This window comes from Vespa velutina, chromosome 6 (assembly GCF_912470025.1).
Source record: "Vespa velutina chromosome 6, iVesVel2.1, whole genome shotgun sequence".
NCBI classification, from domain to species: Eukaryota; Metazoa; Arthropoda; class Insecta; order Hymenoptera; family Vespidae; genus Vespa; species Vespa velutina.
Genome location: NC_062193.1, coordinates 2856310 through 2877107, shown reverse-complemented (window position 1 = coordinate 2877107; position 20798 = coordinate 2856310). Strand labels below are relative to the sequence as shown.

Sequence of the window (20798 nt, the reverse complement as noted above, 5' to 3'; positions counted from 1 at the left end):
ATTATTATTTGAACATTATATTGAATCTTAAATTGAAATCCTTATTGTGAAAATATCATTTTTGTGACTAAATATTTTGTACTTAATGATTACAATTTCAATTATACGAAAAATAAAACAAAACGTGCAGATAATAACATAATTAGTTATTTAATATCAATTCCTTATATTACTAAATATCATATTGTTTACGAGATCTTGCAAAATTACTTTTATTAATATGAATTATTCTAGAAAAAAAATTACATCAATAGCATTTAGTGCAATAATAATATAATCTAATTAAAAATGATCCTACTTGGAAGCTTTGAATTTTCTACTACTCCTTTAAAATATTTAAGCTCTAAAAAATCTCTAATATTATTTGGACATGGAACTTGTCTACCTGCAAATTCAATGCTTGACATTGGATGAAGAAATTGTTCTGGAAAATCTTCATTTTTCATAAACCATGCATCTTTAATCATAGATCCATTTTTTGAATAAAATGGGAGTAAGTTCACATGTAAATTATTGATTTTGGAATATTGTACTTTAAAAAATTCACCTTCTGTTGCTTTTTCCCAAACAAAACCATGATTATCTACAGTAGGTTTAACCTTGGCTTTAATTAACCATGGAGATCTTTCTAAATCAAATCTATTTATCCCTATTTGTACTTCATGATCCCATGGTAAAATATCTCCATTTTTCATTGCACCTAGTAATGATGTTCCTTCTAACCAGAAACGAATGCCAACTTCGTCCAATTTATCAAATACATGATGAGCAACTTTCCTTAATCCAGCAAGACAACAAGGAGGTGTATATCGATTTTGATAAAAATATGATGGTATACCGTTTATTACCGACCCAAAACATCTAGAAGTTTCTCTTGAGCACCCATACCATTCAATGAAATTGGAAGCCCTTGTAACTTTTTTAATTCCTAACTGTTTAAACATTAATCGTTCACGACTTTGATGTAATTGTTCCAGCTTCCACTGAGTTTGTTGATTTCTATACAATGGCTTTCCCTCGTTGAATTGATGATGTTTTAGAATATGAATCTATTAATGTAAAAAACTATCAAATGTTATTTTTATCATATTATTAATAAAAAATAAATTCTGATATAAATTCATAAAAAACAAATTAAATTTATAATGTATAAACAATGAATTTACACTTACCAGTTTAAATAATAAAACTATTCACATGAAAATCTAAAACTGTGATGATATAAACAAACACACAAAAGAAAATAAACATTAAGAAAATATCATAAACAATTTAGATATATTCTTATTGGAATACATAAAAAAAAATTAAAATAATCAAAAATGAATAAATCAATGGATGGAAAAAATAAATCCAGATTCAACAATGTATGTTTAAAGTAATGCTAAATAATCAGCATTAAATATTAAAATATAATCTTAGAAAGTAGTTACCTTTGCACCAATAGCTGTTGTTTGTATGTACAATGCGTCTGGAAAGGGCAATAGAAATGGATCGGAGAGTTTTCTTAATGTTTTCACTTCTAACATTGTTGCATGTTTTCCAACTACAAAATCACATTCCATGTCAGAAGAATGAGCAAACTGTAAGCTCCATTCTTTAATCTTCAAGTTCACAGTAAGACAAGATAAAGTAACTTTACCTACTGGTACAGTTACTATCCCGAATTCTGACATTTGTATAATAATATTCTATCAAAAATATTAAAATATTAATAATTTATACTTCACTTCTACATGAGCTCTGTTCCTTTATTAAAGTATAAAATCAGAAATTTACCTGTAGAATTTGTTTTGTAGATATTCGACTAGCATCAGGTAGAAATAAGACGAATTTTGTGCGTATGTAGAACATAGGATTCCTTTCTTCATATGTTTTGTTAAAATCAGTTTGCAAGGTGATAAGTTTAACATTTTGTAATGTTTCATTTTCAAAATGCAATTCCAAAGGAGGATATGGCAACTCATCGCATATTATTAAAATTGGAATGGTAGGAAAAGAATTCAAGACAGACTCCACAGTAGACACCACGTCATTTTCAAAACTTTCAAATTGACGTATAATAATAGTTACAAGACGAGATAAACGACGATGCAATTTTTGAGGCGGATCATTTGTTACTGCGCCAGGTGTTAATAATCCTAACGTATTTTGTGCAGCAAATAACCTCCATATTCTGTGCCAAATAATTATATTTCCCAATAACGCAAGTACGAGCAATGTTCTTACGAAACTAAGGCGCATTCTTATCGTACAAAATAAAGTCACATTGTATTTTTGATTTTTGACACTTAAGTTCTCATATTATCAATATTTCTTATTATCTCTCTCGAATATTTCATTTCTTTACATATATTGCCTCCATTATTTTAGATTATTTTAAAGATCGTCGTTCCAATAGCATTCTTCGTCGTAATGATTACCAACATGTAAACTACCTAACTAACTTCACATCTTAGTAAGTTGTTAATATTTGGACGTTGGTAACATTCAACGGATTCATTTTGTGTTGTTTTTGCGTAAAACGTCAAATTGGTGTGTGCTTGTTGGAATAATTTGAATAAACTATTATTAACGGAGTGACAAATAATCGAGGAGTCATTTCTACAAATCATTTCAACGTAACAGATAAATTGAGTTGCCTTAATCATGCCATTACATAGATATACTCATGCTATTTTGTGTAGAATCCCTCTTTCCCTGCGAACGAGAGGGGAGGTCACGCTTGACGAGGCTAGAAAGCAACATTTAGCTTTAGCACAATTATTACGAGAACTTGATATTGACGTGGTTGAAATGCCTCCAGACGAAAATTCACCTCTATGTGTTTTCGTTGAGGATATTGCGGTTATTTGTAATGGTATTGCACTCATCGCTCGACCAACTGAACCATCTCGTCTAAAAGAGGTATCGCCCTTGTTATCGAATTAACTTCTCATTTGACGAATGCATTTTTAAAGCCACTTAACTCGCGCCTTGCTCTCAATTGTCATCTGACTTAATTTAAAGTAATGTTATTTATACATATTATATATTGTACATCGTAATGTTTCAATGATTTAAACTTGAAATTTTATTTATATTTTCCATCTTAAGTGGATATTTATAAACATTAAAATTAACAATAAATTAATGTTTCAATTTCAGATTGATACTATTAGAGCTGTATTAAAAAAAGAATTAGAAATACCTTTAATAGAAATTGCAGACAAGAATGCTCGTTTAGACGGAGGAGATGTTTTATTTACAGGTAATAATTAATGTCAAATTTCATGATACTATTTTATTAATATATAACATAATTTATATACTAGGAATAGTACTTATAAAGTATATAAATCATTTTGTTATAGGCCGTGAATTTTTTGTTGGCTTGTCACATTTTACAAATGAAGCAGGTGCACGAGCAGTTGCTGCAGCATTTCCCGAATATCCTTGTGTACCTATAAAGGTTTGTTGATCAAACCATGTTTCTTTTGAGAACATTTGTACATATATTTGAAATGAAAGAATGCTTATTATAAATAATCTTTTAATATTGATATTAAAAAATAATTAGCTAGAGAGTGAGAGAAATGAATAATTTTTTTTCAGAAAACTGATAAAGCGTCATTTTAAAGATGTTTATATGCTATTCAATGGTCTACACGTCATTTATATTACAGTACATTCATAATATTATTTATACTTAATTTACAGCACATTATCTAATTAAAAAATATGCAGTACATATCATGGAATCAGAATGTACAAATATTTGTAGAAAAAATCATTCTCATACAACATATTTTTCATTATTCATTTAAGGTGGGTGATGGTGGCGAAGAGGTGATAGTGGAGAGTCTTACCTCAGCCCCTCTTCAGGTTTGGGTGCACTAGTTTGACTCTCTTATGCATATTTCATTGAGAAAAAGTATTCACAAATTAGAGAAATAATCGCACGTTTTATATAAGAAATTTTTATTTAATAAATATTCTGTAAAAATGTAATACAGAATATTTAAGCGATGCTTTAAAATCAAAATTGATAATGCAAGTTTTAGCTTAGCATATTCGTGCACATGGAGTTCATAGTAAAGTTACTCACTCACCTTAGCACGCATTCCATTTTTTATCAACCTCAATATTTTTTGCAGAAATAATATTATTGCTATAAGTGCTTGAATCTTTGTAAATGAAACATTTATCAATGAACAGTAGCTATGATAAACACATGTACAGTTTTTTCTTTTTTATACACTAATACATAAAGTATAAATATTTAATTTGAAAATATAATTATATATACATATATTTTTGTCTTTGATTTTTTAAGGTTGCAGAATCCAAACGCTTGAAATCATTAGTTACCATGGCTGGTCCTGATGTTATTTGTGTTGGTGCTGGCAAAGAATGTCAGGAAGTGTTAAAGGTAAATTACATATATATAATAAGTATTTTAAATACTTTAGTGTTTTATTAAATGAATTGATTTATTTAATAAATATTTCTAATTATTTTTCTGTACAGAGGATCGAGCGAGAAGCAACATACAGTTACCAGACTTTAACAGTACCTGAAGATGCTGCTGCAAATGTTCTCTATGTCAATGGAACTCTCATTCATCGATCAGAGGATGAAATTCCTCAGTCAAGTAAGGTTTTTATGGAAAAAGTAGAATTTCCAACTAGATCATTACCTATGTCTGAATTAGCAAAGGTCAGCTCTGGTTTATCTTCTTGTTGTTTATTAGTACGCAGACCCAGACATATTCGCAGTATTTAAAAAAAAAGAAAGAAAGAAAAAACCAGAAAAAAGTTAATAACATGATATATAATCTCAGTGAAATACCCTGTATTTTAATAAGTGAAAAGAAACTTTCTTTAATGGGCTGAACACGTATTAATTTTATTAAAGAAAGTTGATCTATCACTATAGCTTTTATATCATTTTGATATCTGGATGTATAAATTTAACAATTATAAAAAATTAATATAATATATTTAAGTTTTAAATATAAAGAAAGAGCTAATATATATATCGATGTGTTTAAAGTAAAAATACTAGTTTATATTCCTAATAGAATTATTTTGTATATTTTTTTTGCACTTGCCATTGAGATATTTCTATTACTTTCTATTTTTCAATTTTATTACAATATTTATACCATTATGTAAAATCTTGTTATATCGTAGCAGTATCATGACATTTACTCTTGTTATTTTAATTATTATCATTTCTTATTTGTATTTTTTTTTACGAAATAGTTATATTCATTTAATCTTTCATTTTGCATTTAAATGATATAAAAAACAGTATTGTGGTAATAAATATTGCACAATGTTTTTATTATGCATAAGGGGTTAGAATAAAGACTCTTTTAATATTATAATATTCGAGCAAAATCAAACTTTTACATTTGATATGAACTAGTATTTTATATTCAGACATTTTTCAAAATATTTAGGACATTTATAAAACAAAATGACTTTCTTTTTTCTACAATATTCTGACTCCCATAAATGCATTTACAACTAGTCGTTAAAACGTGTTCACAAATTATGCAATCAGAAACTCTATATACTTAGTAATAAAAGGTATTCATGATATTATCAGCTAGATTTATATATACATCTTTTAAAATATACAAAGAGATACAGTACATATATTATTATGTAGCTGTTATTTGAAAGTAAATTTCTTGGAAAATCCATTTGAAATACGTTTTAAAATTTTTTAGCTGTTTTCTGTATGTGTGTATGCCGATTCAATCTAATACAGCATCTACATTATATTTACAAAAACGTATTATATAGTAGTACTGATGATTAAGAGTTAAAAATTAATATTGCATTAATATAATATAATTTATGCTTCACAATAAAGGCACTGAGCTTAAGGTCCTATACACTAAAATTAATTTTGCTCTCTCATAGTATTATATTATTTTATATTTTACAAGATAATTAACATTATACAATATGAAAATATCATAATTAATAATATACGAAACTATTATTAATCTCCTTGCTTTTTTATATAAGTGTAATAACATTAAGTAAGATATTATGGCTTGTATATTTTATCTTTTTTTACATATCGTCTGTGCACAAAGAAAATTTTTGTCAGTGGAGTGCTTCCCATTCTTAAATGTTATATAATGATATAATCATAAAATATTTTTCAATATAAAGAGCTTCGTATATTATCAATTGCTTTATAACATACACAAATTTAATTACAAAATTTGAATAACATATAAATTTATTTTATCTGTACTTTATGTATAATTTTGTCTTGAAGAATAATGTTAAAATGTAGAAATGAAAGTGCAAAATTCTAAATTCTTTGTAAAATCTCATCCTTCTAAAAACAATGATTCTCGTAAATATGTAAAAAAAAAGATCACAAAGTCAATAATAAAAAGAATGAATGATAAATACATAATAAGATAATGATTTATTACAATTATTATCTCATTCTTATAAATCGTATTAAATATATATATACGAACTAAAAATAAAATTTTATCCATATAATGTATTTAGTACCAGCATAAAAATCATTTTAAAAATATGATAACGATATTATGTTTTCATCTGTATGTAAAACGAGATGTTAAATATTCTAAAATTAGATGTCTCCTTCCTATTCAATGATTTCACTACACTTACATACATATGATAAGAGAAACTCTTCATTTAATATAATGCTATCATACTATACAATATCTCACTTGTTTTTTTTCTTTCCTTTCCTTCTTTCTTTTCTTTTCTTTTTTTTTTTTATGTATTTTTTTCTTATGTATTCAAGAATAAAAAGTTAAAACAGATGTATGATTTCCTCGAACAAGTAAAAATGGTGGCATGTCACGTGTAAGAGATTCAAGCCACGCCATATAAAGAGGTGCAGACACGGCACCTTTCCGTGGCATTGGCAATGTCCTATATACGAATAGATTGCGTGTATATAATAGATGAGAAATATATATTTATAATTTATGTTAGAATAGGAAAAGGAAAGTATGTTTACTTACATAACAATTAAATTTGCTTCCATAGAATTTTCAAGTAATAATTCTCGTAATCGGAGATGTCTATTTGTTTTTTCTTTCATCGCAATAAGTTCAGATTCTTTTATAATACCTAAAAAATGCAGAAAAGAAGCAATTTTTTAAATTAAAATTTTTTGTTACATATACGTAACTTTAATCATGTGACATAAGATTGAAAAAAAAAGAAAGTTAAAAAAAAATGATACCATCGTCAGAATCTTTAGTATTATCAGATAGTTGAAAATCGACGATCAGTGAATCAAAGAAATTTTTCGTACTGCTTTGAGCTGGCTTTGATATATCTGATATCACTTTTAAAGCCGAATAATCTATCCGAAATTTCGATAAAAGACTAGCCATACTGAAATAATTTTCAATTATATATAACAACTATTTTTATCTTGTAGAAAAATAATAATAGAGCTGTTCTGAGAAAACATACTTTCTTTGCTCATATTCAAGCTCAGAATGCTTATTTGCAAGAGCAAAAACTCTTAATTTGCTATTTGACCAATTGCGCCTTGTACTGATAATATAAGGTAATAAAAGTGTTAAACCACCATCATCATATAACCACCACACATCTATCGTGCCTTTTTTTTGTTTCTTTTGGAATTTTGTAACAGCGTTAAATATTTCCTTTGCTATGGGAGATATATTTTGTCTATTTTCACGCTGTTGTTCATTTGCGAGCGGATTTGGATATTCGTTAACTACTTTCGAACGTTTCGGAGCAGGACTTCCTGGTATTGAAATATCTGAAGTACTACTGGCTACAAGAAGGAAGGAAATAATTATATTATTATCATATATTATAGAATATAATAGCATGAGGATAAATGTTATTAAATACCTTGACTAAGTTGGGAGAAACTTTGATTTGCTGGTATCACTGTAGGTACAAACCTTTTTTGTTCTTCAACTTCTGTTATAACTCCACTGCTGTCTAATCCTTCTTGAATTCGTAAAAGAGCTACAGCTATGTGCATATCTAATGCTTTGCTATGAAAATGATATGATGGTGATGGTCGTAATTTTTTTTTTATGTCCTAGTACAAAAACATTTCAATTTACTTACTGCATGATGTTAAAGTACATGTTTAAATTCTCTCGTGAACAACACGCCCAGTCTTGTTTATAACCCATCAATAAAATATTAGGTTTCATTTTTCCTAAACCGGCGGCTTGTAAAAGAGAAGTAGTACCGTCTTGAAAATTGGCGCCATCAACCACAGAATAAAACGCTTTTATTTTATTCGCTCTGAACCACGAAGTACATTTCGCTATCATATTATTTCGTGTTTTGTACGATATTGATGTCTAAGAGATACAAAAATATGTAATGGATTAATAAAATGTATAAAACTGCATTTCTTCATTAACACATAAATTGTAATTATTAATTATCTATACCTCTATAATATGTCCACAAATAAATAAACTTTGATTCTTCGTAATATGATGAGCAAAATCTACTAACGATACTCTCGCAGATGGAGGTCCAGTAAGAACTAATAATTGGGGTTTGTAATTTTTAACATGTTCTTCTACCCTATCTAATTGTTGAATCGCTGTTAAAGCATTGTTATACGACTGGGCCTGCGTGGTAGAGCCCCAATTCACGTCTATAATACAAATATTGAATTAATCAGTAAAAAAACGAAACATATATAAAACGTCAAAATTAGTTATATGCGAAGCGTGCATCGAATTATTTATCAAATTTACCAGGTTTCCTATACGAGACTACCAAATAAAGCGCTAGAACTACGAACAAGGTAATCAAGGCTGTCCACCATGAGATCAAAAACATCACAGAAACGCATAGAACAGCACCGGCAAGACTGAGCCACATGTTGTAATACTGAAATACATCAAGAAAATATATAAATCAACTATCATTTCAAATAAATAACTTCTATTACAATTCTATTAACCCTTTCCTATCGAAATCACTAATCCGTACGATTAGAGTAACCAGGTAAAAATAGTTCAAAAATATATCATCCGTTGTGCGAGCGCAAATATTTTAAGACTATTATGACAGGAAAGAATTGAAATGTGTCTACCTTAAATGTTGGTCGCCAACCAATTGGTCTTGCTAGAGAAGCATGAAAAGTGCTGAAATTGATAAGAGTGTATGCAGCCAGGAAAAAATTTGATATCAGTGGAGCGATAGCGTTTAACTCTCCTAAAAAATAAAAAAAAGAGTAATCTTCAATTGCTAACGCATCGCTGACGAATATATTAATATATATGTATATTAAGTATATGTTTACCAATTAGTATAAAACCAACGGCAATGACAAAAGTAAGAAAATATCCACGAATAGGTTCCTTGTCCTTATCTCCGCTAAACCATCCTATACCAGGATAAAGATTGTCAAGACAAAGAGCTTGGAATACTTTTGGTGCAGATACCAAAGAGGCTAAGGCACTTGAGAGCGTTGCTGCGAAACAGCCAGCATAAATAAAGGGACCAAAAGCGGATACTAATTCGATTACCTATAAATAATCATTGTTGTAATTATAATAGATATATATTTTTTTATAAACGGATGATCTCTAAATTATAAAGCACACCTGAAAGCTATTATGAGTTCCATAATTACATCCAGACGTACAATTGAATTTGGTATCATATACGCTCCAAACAGTTTCGCTCCAATTCCCAGCAATGGTAACATTTTCTTCTGAAGTGTCATTTCTTACGTCGAAAAATGATTGCACGACGTAAGAATTATTAACAGTTGTTCTTAAGTCATTTATATCACCGGAAGCGTCTCGCATGACGCTACCTCCAACCATAATTGCCATAAGAATATACGATAGTGTCGTTAATAATATCGCAAGTAAAGTTCCCTTCGGTATCGCCGATTGAGGATCCTATTGGGAAAAGAGTGGTATAAAACATATAATTGCGGCGGATTTTCAAATCCTATAATCAATGAATTTTGTAATGTGTATACGAATGAGATATATACGTAAAAATGAAAAAATGATGTTATATAGACAAAAGAAATGTTTTCTGCAGACGAAAGGACTAAATCACCTTCAAGTCACCGGATATATTCGCACCTGCCAGGATACCTGTTGCTGCCGGAAAAAAGATAGCTAGGACTGAAAAGAAGTCATGCTTCACGCCTTCGCTATATCTGTAGTCCGAATGTAAATTATCCATGAATAGATCAGCTGGAAACATGAAAATACGGGTAAATTATCGAAACAAAAACCATTGATTCGATGGATCTAAGTAATTTACCATTATATCCAATAAATCCTTTCGCTTTTTCTTCGTCGTTTTTAGGCCCTATGAAGGTACCAATCATGAAATCAAGAATAGCTGCAAGAAGTATGACCAGAAGACCGATCTGAGCCTTTGCTTCCCACTCCAAACCTACCATTACGATTAAGAGAAGGAAAACTATGGTCACGCAACCTATTAATGAAAAGGTAACCATCAAAATACTATTCCCGGATAGATCTATATTTTTTGACGGTATTTTTGTCAAACCTATAATTCTAATGTCCGTGTTGGCACAGTCCACTATGCAAATTCCATAAGATTTGAGGCAACCAACCATACTTTCGCAGAAGCCTACTACATACATGGAACAAGCAACAGCATTCGCTAAAGAAAATATTAATCCTATAGAACCTCCGAACTCTGGTCCAAGCGAACGGGATATCATATAATAGGTTCCGCCTATGATAAATAATAAATTGGATAAATTTCTATCGACATCATATATATATACATTCGATATATATATATATATATATATATATATATATATATATATATATATATATATATATATACACATATATATGCGTCGCACGAATTTTCATACCTCCTTTTATAAGTCCGTTCGTACTAATCGCCGACATGGACAAAGATGTAATGGTCGTTACTACTGTAGTTGTAAGAATCAAGAGTATAGATTGTCCTGAAAGTACAGAAAAATCATGTTTCATTTTTTAGAAGAATTGTCAATAGATCATTATTTTATATATATATATATATATATATATATATATATATATATGTTATATATTCACCTATGCCAGTATGAGCTACGACCCAAGAAAGTCGAAGAAAGAGCATAACCCCCCATATATTTAAGAGGCATCTCATTAAAACTCCCTGAATCCATCCAAATTTGATACCCGACACCGGCAGCTTTACGTCCGTTATGGGCAGTGTATTTGAGCCGGATCTCTAAATGTATAAATTATTACATATATATATATATATATAATTTATATATATACATATATACATATATACATATATATATATATATATATATATATATGTATATGTATATATATAAATTTCTATAAATCAACGAGATCGAATAAATTTCGATATAGTAATAAGATCATTTACATATATCGTATAAAAACGATCGTACATGTTAATATAATAATTATTGCAATGATTACATAATCTCGATACATTAAACAACATTAATGGCTCACTTAAGTGAAAGTAATCGACTTCGTTTTTGTTGCGATACATGTAATTGATAAACGTGAGCTCAAGGTTAAAAATCGACAGGATTAACGCACGATTACGTCAATTTACTTTACGGTAAAGACCGTGAGATCGTTAAATGAAACGAACCTAGGAGATAGGATGAAAAAATATCGATTTGATTGAGATAAAGAAAGAGAGGTGCATCGGATTCGAATCTCTCTCTCTCTCTCTCTCTCTCTCTCCCTCTCTCTCTCTCTCTTTCTCTCTCTACGCAGACGTTACGCGTAAATTGAGATTTAGAGGTGGTTATCGACATTGAAGGTGATTCGTCTAGAGGAAGGGTCGTCCGCGAGTCGCCCAATGAAGACTAACGATTTACGTAACGACGCCTCGCATATCGTATACGACGGGCATACGACGCCCAACATCGGAATGCTTTTTACAAATGAAATTCAAAAATGTTCGTTTGTTACTTTAACTGTGACGAACGTTGAGATTGAACGCTAGATCTTGAATTATTAGCTTGAAGTTTCACCTTGAGAAGAAGCCCCGAACGGGACATATCCAATAAAGGAAGGACAATTAAACAATCGGATTGTTTTCCAATGTCATAACAAAAAAACATAATGAAGGAAGAAAATATTGGAAATCGACTGTATTTACACATGTGTATAAATTTTTCGACGAACGACCCGACGCGGGAATCTATAGCGACTCTTAAAAGAGACGCTCGTTTCGTCCAATTATTTCCCGTTATATCCACGAATATCTTGCCTTGGACTCTACTATAATTGCGAAATTATTCTTGCACACCTCCGCAGATCCAATCTCGTGACACTTTGCCCTCTACAAATAACGGTCAATGCATCTGTGTTTCTTTTATTTTTCTTTTTTGTTGTATTTTTTTTTTTTTTTTTTTTTTTTTTCTTTCTTTCCTTTTTTCTTTTTTTTTTACACATTCCAAACCGACATAGAAAAGCGTTGTCGATCATCTTGATTTTTGATCGTGTCAATGCTATGTGTGTTACGTCATGATGCGTTACGCGCTTAGACATTTCGTGACATGTGCCGCGATAGTGAAATAATAACGAACGCTTAACCCTCGCAACATAATGTATTCGAAGCACGCGATTTCCTATATTAAGTCCGATGTAGGTATGCACTATGCCTGACAATCCGGATCAACGACTGGTGTTTCTATTTTCTGAATCATTGCCACTATAGTGATACGAGACCTGTAATTATTTCTCGTTGTTTTATTCTTACTACAAATGCATTTCATTCAAAGACAAGATTTCTCTTTGGATAAGGATAGAGAAATGTTAAAAATCCACGATGACTCATGTCTGATAATAATCGTCCGTTGCGATGATTACTTTGTGCACATATTACGTTGGCCTTCCTTATGGATCTCGTTTAAACATTTAACAACGCCGCCGTTAGAAGGGACATTCGGTGAAGACGCCGAAAAGGAAACGATTTTTCAAAAAAGTTTCTCCATGAATAAGATCTCTTTTCTTGTTTCCTATGTTATATGTATTAAATCATTAATGATCAATGATATTTCGTTTTACGTAGACATCATTTTTAAATAACCAATATTTCTAAGCTACTATATGTATGTATGTATATATGTATGTATATATGTATGTTTGCATATTTAATGAAAAACTCGTAATATATAAGCGTTTCATGAAAAATTTATTCTGGAGATAATCCCGTGGCTGACTGCAATCGGAAATTATCGTCTTTATTATCGTCAGAATAAAATTCCTCATCTGCGTTGCCATTTATTTCTTTGTAAACATTAAATCTTTCAACATTTCATATATTCGCATTCACGTTTCCTGTCGTTTATAGAAGAATCTTCGCGTTCCTTTTTCATGCCTGAGCATATCAAAAGGAATCTCATCCGGCGAGACAGAAATATGGGCGTTAAGATAGGAGGAGGTTGGAGATATAACAACGAATCTGTTTAAAATTGAGCGATTCGAATTCGTTTCAGCTGAATCAAAAAATGATTATTCGAAATGGAAGATCGTTAACTTCCGCGTTATATTTGATCTCTTATCGTTCGTGGCGTTAATAACGACCGCATGGTCGATCTCAAAGACTTCGTCGTAGTTTCCAGATGATGCTTTAATTGACTGACAGAACGTGAGGGTCTTCGTTTTGACCCAACAACGTTTACGACGAGACTTTCATAGACAAAAAAAAAAAATGTGTCACTCTTACGTGACATAGTATGCGATATCCTTTTCCGTAATCGAACAAGTTTCTTTTTATATCGTGATGTGCATTGGTATGCGAGACGACTATTCTATCAACTTTCTAACTTAAGCGATTAAACGATTTCTCTAAGAAAAAAAATATCAGATAATCTATATATATAGATATAAATAGATATCTATCCATGTATATATATACATATATATACATATATATATATATACGCACAAACACACACAATTTCAAAAAAAGAAAACATTTTTGAGAAAGTATTATAGTTACACACAGTTATGTTGTCGGAGACCTTAATTTTTGTAGATATGCGCGTTTTCTACATTCTAAACCTAAGCGTGCAATATGAGCTTGTAAAATATTCGTTGATTCTTGCAACTTTAGAAAACTTCGAATCACTTTCACGCTTGGTTCTAATAAAATTACTTAGAGATATGTTTGTAAACATTTACGATCATTCAATATCGAATAAATAATATTCTTTAACGATTATCCACGCATCGTTCCACTTTGCTATACCAAATCGGATTATTTTCCAGAAGTAAGAAGATTGAGGAACAGTATTGAACGGATTAACGTCGGACGATATGTACATCAATTATGTTCTTATGGAAAATAAACGTGAAGTACCTATATAATGTGCTTTGTAAATTTACGTTTATATATAGACATTTGCAGAAAAGCAACGATAAAATTTAAGAGGCTTTAGAAAATGATTTACCTTTCATGCCTGAACGTCGTTTGTTCAAATATTGAAAGCCAATTTTAGAAACTTTTAATCTATGATAGTAATATATATATATATATATATATACATATAACTTTCAAAAATTGATATTTTCTTGATCCGCATTCATAAGAAATTTTGATAAAAGGTAGAAGAGCCTTTTTCACGCCTATAACGAAGGAAGAAGCGTTGGGTGGAGGGATATTATAGAGGAGGATAAAAAAGAATAAAAAATTAAAAGAAGTAGAAAAAGAGCTTCATTTCGCGTTACCTTGTTAAGAAGGGTAGGATTGTGGAGTTCATCGAGCGAGGGTCTGTGAGCAGCCTGGATACTCATAATATTTCTATAATTGTCGAGCCTAGGTAAAGCTTCCCTCGTCATGTGTCTCAGGGATTTTTTCGTTTCCTGTTCGCCTAAAAGACTGGTGCGACCTTCGACGCTGTCCACTCGGTTCACGTGGAATCTCGTTCTTCTAAGAGGATTCAGCTCCACCGTCTCGGAATCTGTGTCCCCGTTTATACCATTTTCATGCGCCATTTTTCTTCCTTTTAGAATTTCTTTAAGAAATTCCTTACGAAACTTCTCTTTCTCTTTCGTAGAACGTTTGATTTATTAAGGAATCTTCACCGATCACCGATCTTCTTTGAATTCCTGCCAACAAGAATGATCCTTTTAACTATGTGATTCATGAAATAAGAAATAAAAAAAACAACGTAATAAGCGCGATTCTTTTTCTACGAAGTTGCAATCCTCGAGCGATCGATCGATCGACGGCCAATCATCCTGCCCTTGGCCGGTGATCACAATTAGTTAACGAGTACCGCATGACTTATGCTAGACAATTATGAAATTACACTTGTTTATTTCTCAGCACATGCATAATTACTGTCTCTTAGCACGTTAATGTGCGGAGTCATTTAATCATCGAATTAACTGCTCCCTTGGTACAATCCACGTTTCCACGCGACTGAACACTTCTTCGTCTTATTATTTAAGTCTTCTTATTCTCTCGACACCGACTTAATTAATCGACCAAATTGATAAAACGTGTAATACGCACGTGTCACATTATATTTGAAATTCTAACGACGAAGTGATATATCGTTAAACCTCGACGATATTCGTACATATTCGAACGACGATAATCGATTTATATGTACATTCGATACGCGATATCTCGAGACTTGTTTGAAAATAAAATTATGTTTTCATGCTGGTATTATGAGTCCTCGTATGTATGTATGTATGGTTATAAAAAAAAACAAAAAGATCGAAATATCAATATCGAACAAAAATTTTCATTAGATTTGAAAAGAAGAGCACGTATCTTTAAATAAAGGACAAAATTAATAAAATGTTATAAAAATACTTTGAATAATTAATTAAATAAACCGTTTCAGTAAGAACACAAGTATATGTATATACATACATTGAAATAACGACAATCGATTTAATTAGATCAAACAAGACGTTTTCTTCTATTTGCATTTCTCTTGTCGCCGATTCATTAACCATTTGTATACTTTAATAGCGACCTCGAAATTTACGGTGAGAGTTTAATGTATTCAAGGACGAATGAAATTTCTTTCTTTTACGCATTTCAATCCATACGTACATATATACATATATATATATATATATTTTTTTTTTTTCTCAAAAATGGAAACGCATTCTTACAAAGACACCATCTTAGACGACGATAACGAATGATCGATTTTAATCACTGAATGAATCATATTGAAATCGCATAAGAAATCGCAAAAAAAGGATCGTTCTCAGTTGAAAATGTCGTTAACCTAGAATACGATTTAAATGGACATGCATGCTCGAACCAACCATGCTAGCAGAACTTTTCTAACGTCTACGGAATTCGATCGAACGAGAAATTAATCGTTACAATATAAATTAGTTCCAAGAAGAACATACATAATCATGACTTGCCGAATACGTAATATATGATCGCTCGATCGTAGGAAAAGGAAACGCGCTAGTTGAATAGAGAATATTATTTTTTTTTGATCATTTGAAAATACGAGCGGGATCTAATGAAAGATGCCGGAGAGAGACAGACAGACAGACAGACAGAGAGACAGAGGAGAAGGGCGGGGGGGGGAAGAGAAAGAGAAGGAAAAAATGAAGAAAAAAAAGAAGAAGCAGAGAATAGTGCGAAGAGGCTGACTGCCTTGATCTCTCTTATTACGACTCACGGGTGAAAAATAGTTCCATCGTCCAGGTAAGAAGTATAGATATTTGTTGAAAAAGGCGCCGCACCTTTTTCTCCTCATAATGAGCCGACGAGGAAGAAGAGGAAGAGAAGAAGAAGAAGAGGAAGAACTCAAAAATTCGTGCTCGGGATAACTTCCCTCTTCTAACGGTGTCAATTCTTCGCCATTGCGTGCAACATATCACTGAAAATCATATGGCAAGGGGTTGAATTTAAAAAAAAAAAAAATAAATAAATAAAAAAAGGAAGAAAACAGAAAAAAAGAAAATCGTTACCGCGCTCTGGCGTCATTTTTATGAAAGAACCTTCGAAGGAATCGGTTATATTTTTCAACGAGAGAGAGAAAAATACGAAACGAATCTATGATTTAATAAAAGAATGATCGCTTCCCTTATTACGACAATTATTTTTCGTATTTAGTCTTTTATGTATATATATATTTATGTCTAATATATGCGTCTGCCTGTCGATAATACAATCAACAGAATATACAGTACTACCCTTGCGTATAACCTTCTAACGAAGACAAATGTAATTCCCATCTTCTTCGCCTTCTGTTCGTACCTTTCTGTTCCAGATTGTATAAATCTGATGTCTACGATGAGTTCCGTTATAAATATCGACACAATCGCGTCTTTCTTTATACACGTGCGATTATTGGACATACACATGCGTACTTGACCGGGAGCCGGGTGTAACGGACGCTTTTCTCGCCTGCGCAATTCGAGAAATTCCCTCCGAGTGTTCTAACGACGCGACAGTTCGATTGTCACTGACAACCTCTAGGGAGAAGAGCAGTAAGCGGTTACCCTCTCTCCACCAAGTATTCTGCTACCACCACCACCACTCCACTACCACCCCTACCATTCGGTTACTCTTTGTTACTCGACTACTATGCCCCATTACTTCAGTCATAAATATCACGCTGCAAGTTAAAACGAATCTAAAACTTTCTTCCAGTATCGAACAATGTCCATTAATTTGTTTTCAATTACATCATATTATTATCCGTGTTCCAAGAATAATGTATACGATTACAAAAACATATGTATTTTTTTTTTTATAAAAACATACAATAAACAAATTTATAATATTTCATATGTAACTTTTTTTAATTGCTTCTATTTTCTTTAATTTCTTATATATATATATATATATATATATATATATATATATATATATATATCCAACATCTATATGTATATTGTACAATTTCTTTATCATTAATTAACTTCTTTTTTGATAAGATAATTTAAACAAATAATAATAAATAACGAAAACATAATCTTTTTTAAGAGAACATTTACTTTATACATGTTTAATTTTATATAATCCTATTAGCAATTGTCAACAAAGTATTTAGATTAATAAGAAACTTTTAAATGAGATAAGAAGACCTTATTGGTGATTTTGAAAATAAGCTTTTATTATGAATTTCCTAATTATCACTAAAACTATTGAATACAAGTTCAATCGCCGCTTGTACATTCCCATTTGTTAGTATTAAAGCTTGAACATTAGTATTATCATCTTGAAGGCCCATTTCGTGCATTTGCGCCAATTGTCTTTGTAAATCTGTAGATTCTGGAAGTGTGGGATGTAACATAGGTGATAATGAAGTTGGAGCTGTTGGAGGTGCTGGAGCTGTTGAAGCAGGAGTCGTTGCAAATGCTTGTTGCATAGCTTGTGTAAACATCTCGGTAGTTATAACACCTGAATTTGTACTACTAGCTGATGTAGAAGATGGAGAGTTTGATAATGGAAAAGCGCGACTTCCTGCTCTTGAAAGAGCAGCCGCAAGTCGTGCTGTAGTAATAGTGTTCGATGAATTAGCAGATAAATTCGATGGTTGAGTAGAGTCTGAGGATTGCGAAGAATCTCCAGCCATTTCTTCATCATCGCTCAAATTATCTAAACTGTAAGAGTATGCGGTAGGTGGTGTATTCAACATGGAGGAATTAGAACCAGCAGTAGCATTATTATGAGCTTCTTCGTGTACAGCAGCAGCTAAATTTTGTGCAGCTTCTATAAGTACTGGATGTAATTCAGCAATTCTGTAATATAGTTAAATAAGTTAATAATAAAAATACTAACATTATGCGATCTAATATATTAGTAAAGATTTATTGATAAATGTATAGATGTATTGATAAAAATTTTGCCTTTTAATAGTATCTATATCTGTAAAATGACCCATTAGATCAGGATCTTGTAACATAGCAATTGCAACAGAGTCTTCATGCAATCCAGGAGATGATGAAATAATGTTATCTATAACTTCTGGTCTTTTACTTAAACGCTGAAATACATTATGCGAGAATCTTTACTTTAGTTACTTATATATTGAGTTAAAAGTATATTATATCATTGATAATTACATGTAAAGCGCTTCTAAATGCAGGATTTTCAATAAAAGATTTAAATGTAGAAGCCAGCTGTAGGATACTTTCTTCTGATATATATTTTATTGGTACTGGAGGTTCTACTTCCTTTTTCATTAAAACATGCACCATTGCACCACTTTTAAGTCCACAAGCTTCTAAAGTTATGTCATCTTCCAGAATACATCCACAATATATAAGCTCTGTTTAATAACACGTTATTAAATAATAAAGATTTGAAAGATATGAAATCCAATGATAAAGATAGGTTAAAAAAATGAATTTTCTAAATTAAAAATGAATTAATTTTCTCACCAAATGACTCCTTGGATAAATTAACTTTTGCTGCAGTCTTGTATCTTAAATCTTCTACTCTATTTTTTAAATTAATATCGCGTAATTTGATAGTTGTCAAATTTTGTGAATTCAATCGTATGCCTAGTACTAATTCTGAACTCATAATGACGTATTAAATTAATTTTTAAATAATTTAAATAAATAAAACAATATTTTTTGCTAAATATTGTTGTGTACTGACTAATAGCTCGAAATAAAATAAATAATTCTAAACTACACTACTTTTTCTTTGTTTGCAATAACACACATCATTGACTGATTAGGCAAAATGGTAGTTCATAAGTTTCTTTGTGTATGAATTACATAGATGGCGGTTCATTACAATGCCATAAAAAATTATCTATAAATTTGTTCAAACTAATATGGACTTTAAATACTTTATTATTAACTTAAAAAGAAAATTTCGATCTTTACAAAGAAATTTAGTTGAATATTATCTAATGAAAAAATAGGTGGATTTGTATATATTTTCTTCAACGGTTTTAATAATTTAAATACTTTTTGATAAAAATATTTTCATATTTACGATTTATATGAGTGCGAAAAGAAAAAGAGTTCACAATAAATATTTAAAAAATGCAATTTGATATTTGAAATTATTTTATATTTGTTAGGTTGGATTGTTCCTATGTAAATACTGTGAGTGTATATATTCGATCGAGCCTGACATGTGTTTGCGAATGAAATTGTTCGTTACAGATTAGAACTTGATTTCAAGGTTTATATTTATAAGTTTCCATTCTGATTTTTATATAAATTCTAATAGTCATAATCAGCAAGAGCACAACAAATAATGTCAACGATGGAAGGTTCACTCAGTAAATGGACAAATGTTAATGGATGGCAATATCAGTGGTTTTTTTTAGATGTCAGATAATGATGCCTATGCTTATTATCATATTATATTGTGAATATCGTTTAAAATTTACATAAAATCTATGAAATATATTAGTATTCTTTATAAGTTACATCTTTCGTTATAAATTCGCGGGCTTTTTAAATAATTTAATTAGGTTTTATGCGTGGTGCTTGTAAAGGATGTGGATGATTAAGAGGTACTGATGATGAAAATGACATATACATTTGACATATGCAATGACATATACAAATGACAATACATTTACAATAACTACATCATCATACAAAGATGATTCGAAAACTTTTCATTTTCAAATACGTAATGGTGAAGAATGTAAACGTTGGATCCATGCTCTAAAAGATAAAATACTGCATCACTCATATGCAGTATGACTATAAACACATCATTTTATTTTTTTCTATAATATATTATTTCATATAGATATATAGAAAAATTATATATGAAATTCAATGATGAGATCCAAAAAAATCA

General features: G+C 30.6%; 4 protein-coding genes across 12 annotated transcripts; 1 reads left to right on the top strand and 3 right to left on the bottom strand.

The window, feature by feature from the left end:
• Positions 1-125: 125 nt before the first annotated feature.
• On the bottom strand, positions 126-2859 carry LOC124950009 (ribitol 5-phosphate transferase FKRP). The gene is made up of 3 exons (XM_047496045.1): positions 1780-2859; positions 1434-1691; positions 126-1049 (listed from the first exon to the last, which is right to left on the bottom strand). Exons 1-3 carry the CDS (start codon positions 2242-2244, stop codon positions 279-281), a joined length of 1494 nt encoding a protein of 497 aa, XP_047352001.1. The 5' UTR covers positions 2245-2859; the 3' UTR covers positions 126-278.
• LOC124950010 (N(G),N(G)-dimethylarginine dimethylaminohydrolase 1) lies at positions 2473-4977 on the top strand. Of its 3 annotated transcripts, XM_047496048.1 has the most exons (7): positions 2473-2907; positions 3148-3250; positions 3354-3451; positions 3808-3864; positions 4316-4411; positions 4510-4633; positions 4733-4977. In XM_047496048.1, the coding sequence occupies exons 1-7, from the start codon at positions 2650-2652 to the stop codon at positions 4762-4764; spliced, it is 768 nt and encodes a 255-aa protein (XP_047352004.1). In that variant the 5' UTR covers positions 2473-2649; the 3' UTR covers positions 4765-4977. The 3 variants fall into 3 exon arrangements, with proteins under 3 accessions (XP_047352004.1, XP_047352002.1, XP_047352003.1); XM_047496046.1 differs by having other exon boundaries at positions 2474-2907; positions 4510-4977; XM_047496047.1 differs by lacking the exon at positions 3808-3864 and having other exon boundaries at positions 2478-2907; positions 4510-4977.
• A 932-nt stretch (positions 4978-5909) lies between these two features.
• LOC124950006 (bumetanide-sensitive sodium-(potassium)-chloride cotransporter) lies at positions 5910-17509 on the bottom strand. 7 transcript variants are annotated; one of them, XM_047496035.1, is made up of 19 exons: positions 17210-17508; positions 16693-16893; positions 14756-15136; positions 11096-11255; positions 10888-10983; positions 10548-10739; positions 10296-10472; positions 10086-10225; positions 9617-9919; positions 9313-9538; positions 9103-9224; positions 8762-8897; positions 8447-8658; positions 8112-8353; positions 7887-8035; positions 7476-7806; positions 7240-7394; positions 7016-7124; positions 5910-6923 (listed from the first exon to the last, which is right to left on the bottom strand). In XM_047496035.1, the coding sequence occupies exons 3-19, from the start codon at positions 15020-15022 to the stop codon at positions 6788-6790; spliced, it is 3153 nt and encodes a 1050-aa protein (XP_047351991.1). In that variant the 5' UTR covers positions 15023-15136; positions 16693-16893; positions 17210-17508; the 3' UTR covers positions 5910-6787. The 7 variants fall into 7 exon arrangements, 6 of the variants coding, with proteins under 6 accessions (XP_047351991.1, XP_047351995.1, XP_047351993.1 ...); XM_047496039.1 differs by having other exon boundaries at positions 16757-16893; XM_047496037.1 differs by having other exon boundaries at positions 17274-17508.
• Positions 17510-18114: 605 nt separating this feature from the next.
• Positions 18115-19743, bottom strand: LOC124949750 (ubiquitin-like protein 7). Its single transcript, XM_047495405.1, has 4 exons — positions 19406-19743; positions 19088-19293; positions 18872-19008; positions 18115-18763 (listed from the first exon to the last, which is right to left on the bottom strand). Exons 1-4 carry the CDS (start codon positions 19548-19550, stop codon positions 18148-18150), a joined length of 1104 nt encoding a protein of 367 aa, XP_047351361.1. The 5' UTR covers positions 19551-19743; the 3' UTR covers positions 18115-18147.
• Between the last annotated feature and the right edge of the window lie 1055 nt (positions 19744-20798).